Source organism: Microtus pennsylvanicus, chromosome 21 (genome assembly GCF_037038515.1).
Source record: "Microtus pennsylvanicus isolate mMicPen1 chromosome 21, mMicPen1.hap1, whole genome shotgun sequence".
Lineage (NCBI taxonomy): Eukaryota > Metazoa > Chordata > Mammalia > Rodentia > Cricetidae > Microtus > Microtus pennsylvanicus.
This window is the reverse complement of record NC_134599.1, coordinates 35,120,428-35,133,576: the sequence shown is the minus strand read 5'-3', so window position 1 is coordinate 35,133,576 and position 13,149 is coordinate 35,120,428. Positions and strand designations below refer to the sequence as shown.

The 13,149-nt window shown below is 49.0% G+C and overlaps 1 protein-coding gene across 6 annotated transcripts in view; it reads right to left on the bottom strand.

The window, feature by feature from the left end:
• Ttc7a (tetratricopeptide repeat domain 7A) overlaps positions 1-13,149 on the bottom strand; it is a 106,386-nt gene that overhangs the window by 79,598 nt on the left and 13,639 nt on the right. For all 6 annotated transcript variants that reach the window (XM_075955596.1, XM_075955597.1, XM_075955595.1 and 3 more), the window contains 2 exons: positions 1,850-1,980; positions 110-225 (listed from right to left, as the gene is read on the bottom strand). In XM_075955596.1, coding sequence (XP_075811711.1) covers positions 110-225; positions 1,850-1,980 — 247 coding nt within the window. The remainder of the gene's footprint in view (positions 1-109; positions 226-1,849; positions 1,981-13,149) is intronic.

Below are 13,149 nucleotides of genomic sequence, written 5' to 3'. Positions count from 1 at the left end.
ACACACGTGCACACATGCACAGGAAAACATCCGGAACCGAGTAAGGCAGGTGTGGAAAGCCCAGGCCCAGAGAGAAGCATCCAGGGCTTCCTAGACCAACAGCACCTACCCTTTCTTCAGGTTCTTCACATATGCACTCTGGAGGGCAGCTTCCAAGAAGTAAGTGAGTTCATAGTCAGCTGAGGGGCTGCCTTTTAGGTGCCGAGATGCGCTGTTGTTTGAAGTCTGAGGAGGAAGAGTAAAGGTACGGTGTCATCGAGGAGTTCAGAGGAGGCTTGCCAGGACATCAGGGGAAAAGCGCATGATGTCTATGAAAATGAGAAGTGGAAGGAGCTCCTGACATAGCTGTCCATCAGCGATCCCAGTGACCTTTGTGAGGGTCAACTCAACCAAATCTCTGAGCAGCCTCTGCCAGAAAATGGGTACTGAGGCCTGACTGTAATCTCTCCTCTTTTCTTGATAGCCAACCAAGTCAAGAGACTCCAGGGCAGAGAGATTTGGCCCTCAGAGGACATCTGGTTGTTCCAATTTGGGGTGCGAGCTGCTAAAATCATATAATACTAGGGTGGCTCTCATAGCAAAGAAGATTCCAGACTCAAAAGTCAATAGCACCGGGGTCAAAAATCCCTTGATTAATGACATGATTGACCCAAGGTAGACTATTCTGGAAGGGCCAATTCTGAGAACTGGTGGCGGCTAACTCTGCCATTTACACAAAGATGTTTGGCTATCGTCTGGACTATTATGGGTCTCTGTTCCCATCCACCCCTTCCTTCATGCACCAATTCTAACTCACTTTGCTAAAGAACCTTCTATCTGCCGGGTGATGGTGCTGCATGCCTTTAACCCCAGCACTCAGGAGGCAGAGGCAGGCAGCTTTCTGAGTTCAAGGCCAGCCTGGTTCACTGAGAGAGTTCCAGCACAGTCAGGGCTACACAGAGAAATCCTGTCTCGAAGGTGGGGTGAGGGGGAGCCTTCTCTCTCACATTGACTAAATGTCCACAAAACATAATTTCTACTTGCGTACCACAAAGCTACACACAAAAGTCAGAGATTAGGCCCTGGCATCCCTGCCAATGCTGCTCACTGACTGCATGAACTTTTCTCTAATCCTGACTCTTCGTCTATAAAGTGGGAATAATAGCAGCACCTATTGTATCCCCTGTCCCTGGGGGTTAAGTGACAGGATGCATGTAAAGCCCTCAGAGCACGGCATGACAGGAGAGTAGTTCCTCAACACAGGGCGGAGCTGAGATCCCCCACGAGGCGCACTGGGGATTGATGCCCTGTGCAGTTAAGACAGGCCCGCCATGGGAAGGCGGGAACTGTGGCGCTGAGAACTCGCTCAGATCCGGCTCATGCCTCTGTCCACCTCTGAAAAGTTTGGAGAATGGGCACCACAGCCCATCTTCCCTGGACTTCAGCAAAGCTCTCCTGAGGTGCCAGGAAGCAGGGAAGGATGACAAAGGGCAAGAGTCAGCACGGCCCTGTGCTGTCCAGGAGCTCCTGACATAGCCAGGGTTTGATCTCTCTAAACTTCATTTACTACAGGACTGCCTGTGGCGCCTCTGCCCCAGGGCTGCTGTGAGGAGTGATCAAGTGGAATACATAAACAGGCTGTCACATCTGGCCGGCACACAGAGCTCACCGTGGGGTTCTCGCGTTGACACGGACCCACTTGTTTATTAAAAGTCTCCCCTGTGGCAGAGTCCCTAACAGAACCAGGGCACCATGATGAATTCTCCAACCAAAGGAGTGGCATGTCGGGAGCGTAGGTGCCTTCTTCTAGTACCCAGTTTGTGGTCAATAGAGAGCAGCTGCTTGTATAGCACCCCTATTCCCAGCTCACCTTCTCCAACTCCTGCAGGAACACCTGAGCCACCCAGGAGGCCCTCTCAAAACAGGCAACCACTTCCTCCTCCCGCTCTGTCAGGCGGATGTGGGAGGCGATGGAGTTGGGCAAGCGTTCCAAGGAGAGGCCTGCAGAGAAACAGAAAGCCTCAGACCTGCCCTGCTTAGGCCTGGACTCCAGGTCTTTCACGGGCACAGGGTAGGTACATCTGAGGGGATGCATGACATGGGGCAGCCAGTGGAAGGCTGAGGTCCACGGAGGGTAGGGGAAGCTGGAGCAACAGTGGTGTTAGCAGCAGCTGGGAGCAAGCAATGAGCCAAGAAAGGGCACTGGGGCCCTGTATCATCACGAGCCACCATCTTGGTCCTACCGTGCCGCCCCTGCCCAGTGCACAAGTCCAGCAGAAGATCAGTCCCGAGGAGCTCACCGCTCACCTGCAGGCAGTTATCCGTGTTGACATGCTATCTGCTTGCAGCGGATACCTGCGGCTCTGGCCCTGTCTTTCAGCAGCGACAACCCGTTTTTCCTCTGACCACCAACTAGGGGTAGCAACATGGCTCCATGTGGGCCAATAGGAACCAGTCTCCCAATTGCTACTCATCTCACTGGCACTGTTAAATGGGTGCTAGTGGCTAACCTGGGAAAGGCTAGAGAAAAATCTGCCTTCAAAAACGTCTTGGGCTAAAGAAACTGGCTCTTCAATTAGAAGCATTTGTTGCTCTTCCAAAAAGCTGTATGGCATCTCACAATGTTCTGTAACTCCAGTTCCAGGGGAGCCAATGCCCATTTCTTACCTCAGTGAGCATCAGGCACGCACGCACACAGCACATAGACATACATGCAGGCAAAACATTCATACACATAAAATAAATAAATCTTTTAAAAAAACCTGTTTTATATCTAGCCATACTGGGTGACACATGCTTATAATCTTAGTACTCAGGCAGTACTTAGCACTGTGGCAGGAGAATCACGAGTCTGAGGACTACCTGAGACAATTTACTAAGACCTCGTCTCAAGAAAACAAAAAACAAAACCAACCAAACAAAACAGTGTCCACACAACGTGAATATAAATGACACCACTCAACTGCATACATAATTAAATTTCATTGTCATGTCATTTTCTTTGCCGCAGCTAAAATGCCTTTAAAATTAGTTAAGCATATAGCTCCAAGGGTCAAAGAAAAGTTAATAAACCAATCCGCAAAAGACAAAGAAGGAAAAGCATTCTTAGACTGTTGGGGGTTCGGGAGAGAGAACGACGCCCACATAGAATAAGGACCAGACATATCAGAAAAGTGCAGATTCCAAAACAGTGTTGGGACGGCCAGGACGCCACCTTCTCTGAAGCTCCACCGCCTAGAAAAGTCCATGTGCGAGCCAACATCCATCCCCCCACATACGCTCTTTTTTCCTTTCTTTGCTTTGTCAAAGTCGCTTTACTGAACCATGTCTGCTGCCTGCAGCTAACACAGACCTAACTAGAGAATGCCGCCCCCGGGACTTGGGTTTCTCAATGGGCAGAACCAGTGTGTTTCTCCTCTCTGTGCCTCACGTTACCTTGTGTGTAACAGGTACCCAAGACAACTTAGTCATGGGAAGGATTAAGTACCCAGTCCTCTAAGCCTCCACCCACTTCTCTAAGCTGCATCTCTCCAGTGGGTGGCCACAGTAGCCTACTACCTGCGGTCTCGCTTCACTCTAACCCAAACTGCTTCCAAGGGGACCTTTCCAAAGTCCCCAGGGGTTCTTCCTGCTACAGAGGAGGTCTAAACTAGGGCTGCTTCACCGGATGTCCGCCATGAGCTATCCAGATCACCTTTCCAACATCTTATCTTACTCTACCTGCTTCTTCCACCCCAACTCCCAACTGCGGGCAATGCTTCCCACCTGGATTTCACCACCCCACCAAGTCCATGAAGCTACTGATCATCCTCTGACCTACCGAATGCCACCTCCTCTATGAGGTTCCTCCAGACAAACCAACTATTCTCTCCTCTCGGTCGTGGCTTATACTTCTCATGCCTCACTGTTTCTTACACTCATTCTTCATATGATCTCCCAAATAGACGGTAGTAGGCTCTTCCTAGCACCAGTTTAATGGTGTTCACCTGTCCTCCACCTGACACACAGTAGGACCAGACAAGCACAGGCTGTCTGGGTGGGAAAAGAAGCCAATCGTGGCCCACAAAGTACAAAGTGCTCTGCAAATACAAGGAAAGAAATTAGCATTGTTTTTCTTGGCTACAATATCAGCACATACAGATTCAAGTGACCTCGCTCCCTTGCCAGGCTGGGGTGTGACCACGTCCAAAGGCCAGGAACCTCAGCCTGGGGGAAGGTAGGCACAGAATGTGAAGGCCATTGCTCAACACAAAGACCCAATCACCCAGGCCACGAGTGTCAACATGGTGTCTGCCAAGTGACTCACTATGGAGAGCAGAAAGATCTTCACTGCAGGACCAGGGAGGAGGAACAGAAAAAGGAGGCAGGAGGCAGCAGGCTCCATGACCTCTCCTACAGCTGGCCCAGACCTCCTTCCCAGGTGTGCTGCGTGCCACCATACAAGAACAAATTGTTCAAGAAGGCCAGCCCAGAAGACTAAGTGCAGGTGACAGGAGCCGGCCAACACGATGAGGCACAGAGTGGATCTGCTCCAAGGCAGCAGCCGTATGGCACCAGAAGATGGGCTATAGTGGACTTCCTTCCGCACACTTCCTGCTCAGGCTGCTGAAGTCTCCCATGATCTGGCTGCTGCAAAGGTGAATTGAGGACACTGGTATAGGGCCTCCACCTTCCTCCCTGTGCTACAATGGTCCCCACTGCCTACCTCCCCATCCCCCACCCCAACCCCCAGGGCAAAGCTTACCACCATGCTTTTCCAAGATACTAAGCCCACTGTTTCTAGTAAGCGCAAAGCAAAACTACCTCCTCCTCGAGACCCCCTGTAAATGTTTTCAGTATTGATGGGCAAGGTGATAATGTCATCCACAACTCTGAGCACATCCGTGAAAAGGATTTTCTGGACTGGGTAAATGGAGGTAGAAAGACCCACCCCAAATGTTGGCAAGACATTTGGGGTGGGTCTTCTAATGGGCTGTGGTTACAGAACAGCCTGGGAGTGTAATGTGACCAGCAATGCCTTCCTTCCCTTGACATCACGGATTTCTGCTCAGACCTTAAGCTGGAATAGGTTCTTCCTAACTTGAGTTGCTGTTGTCAAGGCTCTGTCTCAGCACTGAGGGAAGTCGCTAACACCCTCTCCCTCTGACTCAGCAGAGAATGTTAGCTGCATTTCCGCTTTGTGTTTCTTTTTTTCTGGGTGGCTCTGGGGATGGAACCCAGACAGGCACGCTCTAGGCAAGAGCACTACCAATGCTGGACATTACCAGCCCTGTATCTCCTGCTCATATACTTTTATTCTGGGTGGTCACCGAGCTATTCCTGATGAGCAAAGCCAGGCAGGCTCAGTTAGTGCCTGGCAGGGAGAGGTTCAGCCCTCCATTACAACAAACAAACAAACAAACAAACAGCTCTTGATGAACCCACTCACAAACTGTGGCAGAACCCTGAGGCTTTGCCAGCCAGCCTAATCTATTTGGTGAGTTCCAGACTGTCCCCCACCTGGCACTATTTGGTGAGTTCCAGACTGTCCCCCACCTGGCACTATTTGGTGAGTTTGGGACCCTGTCTCAAAAGACGCTAACTGGCCTCGAGGAAAAAGACCCAAGATTGTCCTCTGGCATGCACATGTATCTGCAGAACACATATGTGTAGTCATGAAATACACACGTGCACACAAACACAGACACACATGGATATACGCAAACACACACAGAATAACGTCTTATAAGTTATAATATTCAAATGAAGCAAGCCATCCAAAAGTACACACTATATGATTTTACTTATATGACAGTCACCATATTAGCGAAAGAGAACCAAGGGTCACCTGGGAGATGGTGGCGAGGGTCAGCTGGGAAGGGTGCTGGGAAACCTTCTAGGGTAGAGGAACTGTTCTACTTACAGCATGTTGGCTATGCGGGTATTCAGACTAGTTCAAATCATCAAATTATACACTTACAATCTATATGAGCTCACAAATAGGAAATTTTGTTTGAAAATAAGGAGATGATGTCCTTTTTAAAAAGAAATATAAGGTAGAAGTTAAGCAGATGTGCTCATTGAGGTGATTGATCTTCTACAGGATACCTTTCTTTCTTTTTATTTATTTGTATTTTATGTGTATGTGAGTTTTGCCTGTGTGTGTGTGTGTGTTTGTACATCATGTGTGTGCCTGGTATCCAGGGACACCAGAAGAGGGTGTTGAATCCCTTGGAACTGGAGTTACAGATGGTTGAGAACCACCATGTGGTTGCTGGGAATTGAACCTGGGTCCTCTGGATGAGGAGTCAGTGCACTTCCACTGAGCCATCTCCCTCCAGCTCCTGTAAGATAACTTTCAACATGCTTAAGACCAATAAGGTTCCCAGAGCCAGAAATCCTGGGATCTAACGACTAAGAAGGCCTACTTCCCGTCCACCGTGTTTGGAAACTCACATCAACCCTAAGAGTTCCCTCCTCCCGATGAGTCCTTCTACACAACAGCACAGCACCAGGTCCAGGGGGAGACAAGCAGCTCTTGAGCCCACCCCAAAGGTTCCTGGTGGCTGTGAACCAACCCTGTGGTCTAGGCAGGAAGCCAGCAGTTCCCTGGCTCTGCTTCCTGTGCCCCCTGGCCGATGGGGACTTTCTGTGAAAACAACATCAGCAAGCCAAGGAGGGCCCCTTTCAAAGGAACTCATGAGCTCCACATTTTCCAGGTCCAGCCCTGGCCTTAGCACCAGGCTGGTTGCAACGCCTTCAGTCTGAGATGAATCATTATATCCCTGTAGCAGGCCTTCCAAAAAGCCCCACCCTTGGAGCCTCGAAGCCTTGGGCCCTGGATACAGAAGTGGAGTCCAGAGCAAAGGAGGCTTCCTTTGCTAAGAAACTTCCTCTCCAAAAAGGTAACATTCTCTATTCACCCACTCTGCCGGTGAAAGGGCACCACAGCATGTACAGAGGACGTTTGATCTTGGGTTTACCAAGCATGGGCACCCTAAGTGGCTGGGGAGAAGAAAAGAAACCCGATTTATTCTTTAATCTGAAGGTCAGGTGGGCAATGGTTGTCACAGATCATACTCAAAAGTGGGCAACTTCTGGGCAGTGGTGGCGCACACCTTTATTCCCAATCCTTTGGGAGGTAGAGGGAAGTGGATCTCTGTGAATTTGAGGCCAGCCTGATCTACAAGGTGAGTTCTGGGGCAGCAAGAGCTGATACACAGAGAAACCCTGTCTTGAAAAAACAAAAATAAACAAACAAACAAAAAAAGTGGGCAACGGTGGGACTAGGAAATGGAAGTAAATAGTATGGGGCACCTTGCTAGCAAGTGGTATTACCAACTCCAGGATCCTGGACAAACTCAAAAGAACTGAGATCTGGGTCTGGAAAAAAAAATTTATATATCCAGATTCACAGTTCTATTATTTATGACAGCCCCAACAGGGAAATACTCCAAGTTTCCATCGACAGATGATTGTACAATTTTATCAGCTGGACACAAAATGATAAATATACCCGGGTGGTGGCGGTGCACACCTTTAGTCCATGCACTTGGAAGGCAAAGGCAGGTAGATCTGTTAGCTCAAAGCCAGTCTGCTCTACCAAGCGAATTCCAGGGCTACACGCAGAGAAACAAGCAAACAATCAAGATAAATACTATGCAATTCTAATAAAGTGAACTCAAATTCATAGAATACAAAAATAAAAGGCTGATCACCAGAGGTGGGAGTGTGAGGGGTGGAGGGGGAAAAGGAGGCTGATCCCCAGAGGTGGGAGTGTGGAGGGGGAAAAGGAGGAAGTATTGTGAGTGGTACATAGTTTCAGTTTTACAAGAAAGAGTTCTGGAGACAATTACACAGCGCCATGTGAAAATGCATGCTTTGTGTTTTCATTGTTTTTTTTTTTTTTGAGACAGGGTCTCTGTATTTCAAACTCTGTCTTGCTATGCAGCTGAGAATGGCCTCAAACCCTTGATCCCCTTGCCTCTCCCACCTAAATGCTGGCATTACAAAAGTATACCACCATGCTCAGCTCTTGGGATTGTTATGATATATATGAACCTATGTATCTCTAATATTGGGGATTAAACCCACATATATGTGTGTATGTATGTGTACAATATGTGTGTATACACATGTGTTTTAACACAATTTTTACATTGTCTTTTGATCTCAGGTATCCCAGGCTAGCCTAAAGGATAACCATAAACTTCTGGTCCTTCTGGGTCTACCTTCGAAGTGCTGAGAATACAAGGATGTGCCACCAGCCTAGTCTTATGTGGTGCTGGGAAACAAACCCAAGCTTTTGTATATGCCAAGCAGGTAACCATTCTACCAACATCCCCAGCCCTAACATTATTTTTTAAAAGATTTATTTATTTTTATTTTTTGTATATGTTTTGCCTGCATGTAGTAAGTGCATGCCTGGTGCCTATGGAAACCAGAAGAGGGCATCCGATCCCCTGAGACCAGAGCTCCAGGTGGTGGTGAGTCACCGTGTGCGTGCTCAGAACAGACTCAAGGTCCTCTGCAAGAACAGCAAACGCTCTCAACCACTGAGCCATCTCTCTGGCTTCTCATAAAATGGTTTTAAAATAATTTTCAGACTGGGTCTCTGTGTTGCCTAAATTGGCAAATCCCCTGCCTCAGCCTCCCCCAGCAGCTGGGATTGCAGGTAAACATCATTGCACCTTGCAAAATATTAGCTTTTAACAGTAGATGTCAATGCATAGCTTATGGACTTATAATGAAATGAGACTGGAAGGATATGTCTCAAAATATTTAAGGAGACCAAGGTCCTAGTTTATTTAAACAGAAACAGGGGCTTACTGATAAAGACCAGCTCACAGAAAAACCATGCTAAGTAAACAAATAGAATATTATAAAGTGCTTTGCTATGATGCTCACAATGTCCTCCTAGTAAACACAATTTTCTCCAGGCCCACAGGTCAGAGATCTAACTCAGGGAGAACAGATTCATTCCAAGACCTTTAGATATAAGTGCCAGAATCGAGACCGGATGCTGGTCCTCTGGCTTTAACTCTCCGCCTAGCTCAGATTCTCGCGTCTTCTTTGCTCTTGGCATCCACCAAGGCTCTCCAAAGCCCAGGCTCTTCTCTCATCTGTCACTGGAGCATCTGATGGCTGAGTTACAGCTGTCTACCCTGCTGGTAGGGTAGACACAAGTGTGCAAGCTGCTTTCTCAAATACACGCCCTAAGCCCTAACTACACCCACACCCCCAACTACTTCCAAGGTAAGGCTTCGTGGACAGAGGAGAGGGGCTCTAGGCTGCGTGTGACAAGCGCCCCACAGGCTTGTGTGTTTGAACACTTTCCAAAAGCAGGTGGTGCCATCAGAAGGTGTGGAACCTTTACCAAAGGAGGTCTAGGTGCCAGACACAAATCACTAGGGCTGGGCCTTGGGGATTCTAGCCTAGTCAACTCTAGCCCAGCTCTCTCAGCTCCAGTGTGACAAGAAAGCTCTGTGCCATGGACCAAGCTGTTCTGCCACATTCTCCCTTCCGTGACAGAGGACAAGGCACACATCTCCTTTAGGTTGCTTCTGTGGGGCTACCAGGACACAACACAGGAAAACCACATGCTTTCTGCCTCCCCAGCCCAAGACCGCCTTCCTGTGGGGCCATCTTGCCTTAACTGCCACAGCAGCAGAAGATAAATCTCTACCGTTTGTGGTCTTCTCACCCAGCTGGCATTCGGTGTAAGCTTGGTGAACTGGCAGTGAACACACCCAACCTTGTCCTGAGATGCCTCCTCTCTAGTTGGAAGACAGCCTCTCATTCTGAGGCCCACAACCTGGGGCCCAGGTAGCAGCATACGGGGTGCATCCCTTCCTCACAAGCCAGACAGCCTACACCTTGGGAAAGGAGCCAAAGCCAACACCTAATTCCTGCCATACCAGGGCAAAATACAGCCAAACAAAAACCTGTTATGCTACCATAGCCTGGCCCAGGAGCGGCTGGTGCTCTTTTATTTTTAAAAAAGTTGAATAAGCCATTAAAAAACAACAGAATACTTTAGGATTGCCCTGGCAGGAAGTGAATAGAAACCACCTTCCCACACCTAACACCCCGAGGAGGAAAAGGCTTAGGCAGCAGAGCTGCTCGATTTCCCTCTCCCAGAGTTAACTAGATGTGAACAAAGGTCACATTTCTTCAGAGCTCACAGGCTGGTCTTCCCAAAGCTGGGCAGGAAAGATGAAACCAGCTTGGCTGAAACAGAGGGCAGCTCTGGTCCTGAAGGGCCCCTACCCCCTACCCCAATTCCATCAAGGATGGAGCCACAATGGTTCCAAATTAAGAAGCAATAACTAGGTCTGGAAGGCTCCAGGGGATGCCTGGAGACGCAGGGTCTCTGTGTCATCAGCACACTGAATGTACCAGAGAAATGGACGGCACAGGCATGAGGAGAAGGAAGCTGCACACAATGGCCCTCTGAATTAGATGTTGTAGTCTGGTGCCAACTACTTCAGGCTCAAGATGTTGAGAACAGGTCTTAAAGCAACTTGGAGTTGGTCCAAACCTCAGGGTTTAGACCCACAGAAAAGAGGACAGCTTGTTACTCTGGGCCCACAGAGGTCCTAGACCCAGACCTTTGGAGGGCGAAGAGGCTATGGAACACTTCATAGTGCTGCAACCCAGGGTTAAAACTCTAGGACACCAACCATGATACCTGACCCCTCTGCCAGCTCTCAGTTCCCAATGCCCTCTCAGTGGGGCACCTGACCCCACCCAGAAGTCTCATCTCTCCTATACTCATCCACTCCTATATTTCCTATACTCCTATACAGGGTGTGATCCTCCCCACTTCCCTGGGCTTTATTCTTCTGCTAAGCCAGCAATGGTTTGCTCCAGGCTCAGGTCACTTTCCAAGCTGACTGGAAAAGGTTCTCCAATCAGGTAGGGCCCATCACTTCCCTCTCTCACAGTGGCTCAAGTGTACTGGTACCCCTTGAGTATATGGGATGAGGCCAAAGCTGGAGTCAGAGAGCTGGGCTCACATCCTGCCCCTGCTGCTCAGGGTGTGACCTGGCAGGAGTCACAGCTCCCTGGGCTCCAGGGCTCTTCCCTCAATGCCTTTTAACTACTTTGGTACCAGCACTCTGCTCTCCCTCTGAAAAGCCATTCCTATCAAGCAGGCCATAAGATCAGATAATGTCACCCCTGGACCATGCCAGCATTATTGCTGTGGCTCATCATAATGGTTCACCAAATGCCAGCTTGGCTGAGCCAAGGAATGGAGGAGCTGTAAGGATGTTGCCAACTCTCAGCCGAAAAACTGGAACTCCAGATACACAGCCTCAGCTCCGGAATTGAAAAGCAGCCCCTTACCTGCAGGTGAGAGCTCGAAGCCACGGGGCCCCTAGTCCCACCTACAGCTTAGCTGTTTAACTGAAGGCTGAAGGCCGAGGGAAGTCCCAAGGCCTGCACACCCCCTCAGGGTCTGAAAGAGATCCAAGCACTTTGAGAAACATAGTCTGTGGCTCAGGTTCCTCATCCACAGATCCTACGCCAATTGTCAAAGGCAATGACCAAGAGTTCTAGGGAGTCCCAAAGTCAGAGACAAGGCCTCCACCAGTAGAGACCATAAGGCCATCTGAAGTATGCCCCTCAGCAGCAGCCCGTTCTTCACAAACCATCCCCTTAAATGTCCAGAAGGCTGAGAGTCAGGCCAGAGCCCTCACCCTCCTGGAATGCCACCAAACAAGAGGATCACTTGGCCCGTCCTTATTGTTTCTGAATGAAACAATACCTGAGATGGACAATACCCCCTTTTACCCTTAGAGAAGTTGAATGGTCATGTATTTCCCATCCTATAGACACATACATATTACACATGATGCCCTTTGAAAAACAGAATCCTTAGACTATAGGCAGCCCTCTCTCAAGGTACCCAGTGAGGTTTAAGGTCAGCCCCTCTGCCTCCCTAGAAACAAGAGCCCCAGTCCGATAAAGAAGTGTACCTTATGTCCTAGATGCTCTGAGGGTCACACTGCCAAGTCCCTCTGCTCTGAAGAGGAACACGGTGAGTTGGGTATGCTTTCACGTCTTTGGGGAGGGGTTAGAGAGATCAGAAGCCTGTCCTGAACCCCAGAAGAACAGCTGCTCATACTTGATCTCATCAGGTCTGTCAGGCTGGTGAGTTCAGGCTCCCCTCTAACACAGCAGCTCTATGCTCTCCCTCCAGTCCACGTGTGCACTGGGTAGCCTAGCACCAAATGGAACCCCCACAAAAGGGTTATAGAGCTGTCATCCTGGGCTCGGCAAATAGCCCAGTGATAAAGGACTTCCTGCACAAACATAAAGACCAAAGTTTGGGGCTGGAGAGATGGCTCAGAGGTTAAGAGCACTGACTGCTCTTCCAGAGGTCCTGAGTTCAATTCCCAGCAACCACATGGTGGCTCACAGCCATCTATAATAAGATCTGGTGTCCGCTTCTGGTATGCAGGCATACATGGAAGGAATGTTGTATACATAACAAATGAATAAATATACATATGTTGTATACATAATAAATAAATAAATTTTTTAAAAAACACCAAAGTTTGAATCTCCAGAACCCACAGAAATGTTGAGTTGGCACATTAGCCTGCCTGCAATCCCCAACTCAGACGGTGGGGACAGGACCCTCAGGGCAAGCTCTGAGAGACCCTACCTCCATGAATAGGGCAGAAGAACAATTGGGGATGATTCCCAACACCAACTCCAGAGCCCCACATACATGCATACACACACACACAAACATACATCCACACATACATGCATGCAACACACACAAACATGAGTAGACTAAAATGGAAAAGGAAAAAGGAAGTTATAGTATGACAGCCAGAAGTTCTGGAACTGGGTGGGTCAGGCTGGCTCATTCAGAGGCCACCCAGAATGAGAAAGAGGCTGGCAGGCCTCTGGGGTACAGAGGGTGCTAGTCCCAACAGACGCTAACTCAGGTACTGGGTAAATGGCTTTCCTTCCTCAGTTTCCTTATCTATAACACAAGGATTTGGTCTAACTCTTTTCTGCCTAGACTTCTGAGGACTACATCAGAGGTTGTCTATGAGGTCTGGCTGTCTAGGTTCAAATCCTGTGCTGTGAGCTCTGGCAGGAGCCACCAGCTCCAGCCTCAGCTACTCAACTAGAACATGGGAGGAAGAAAGCACAGACCCAGGGTTCTGC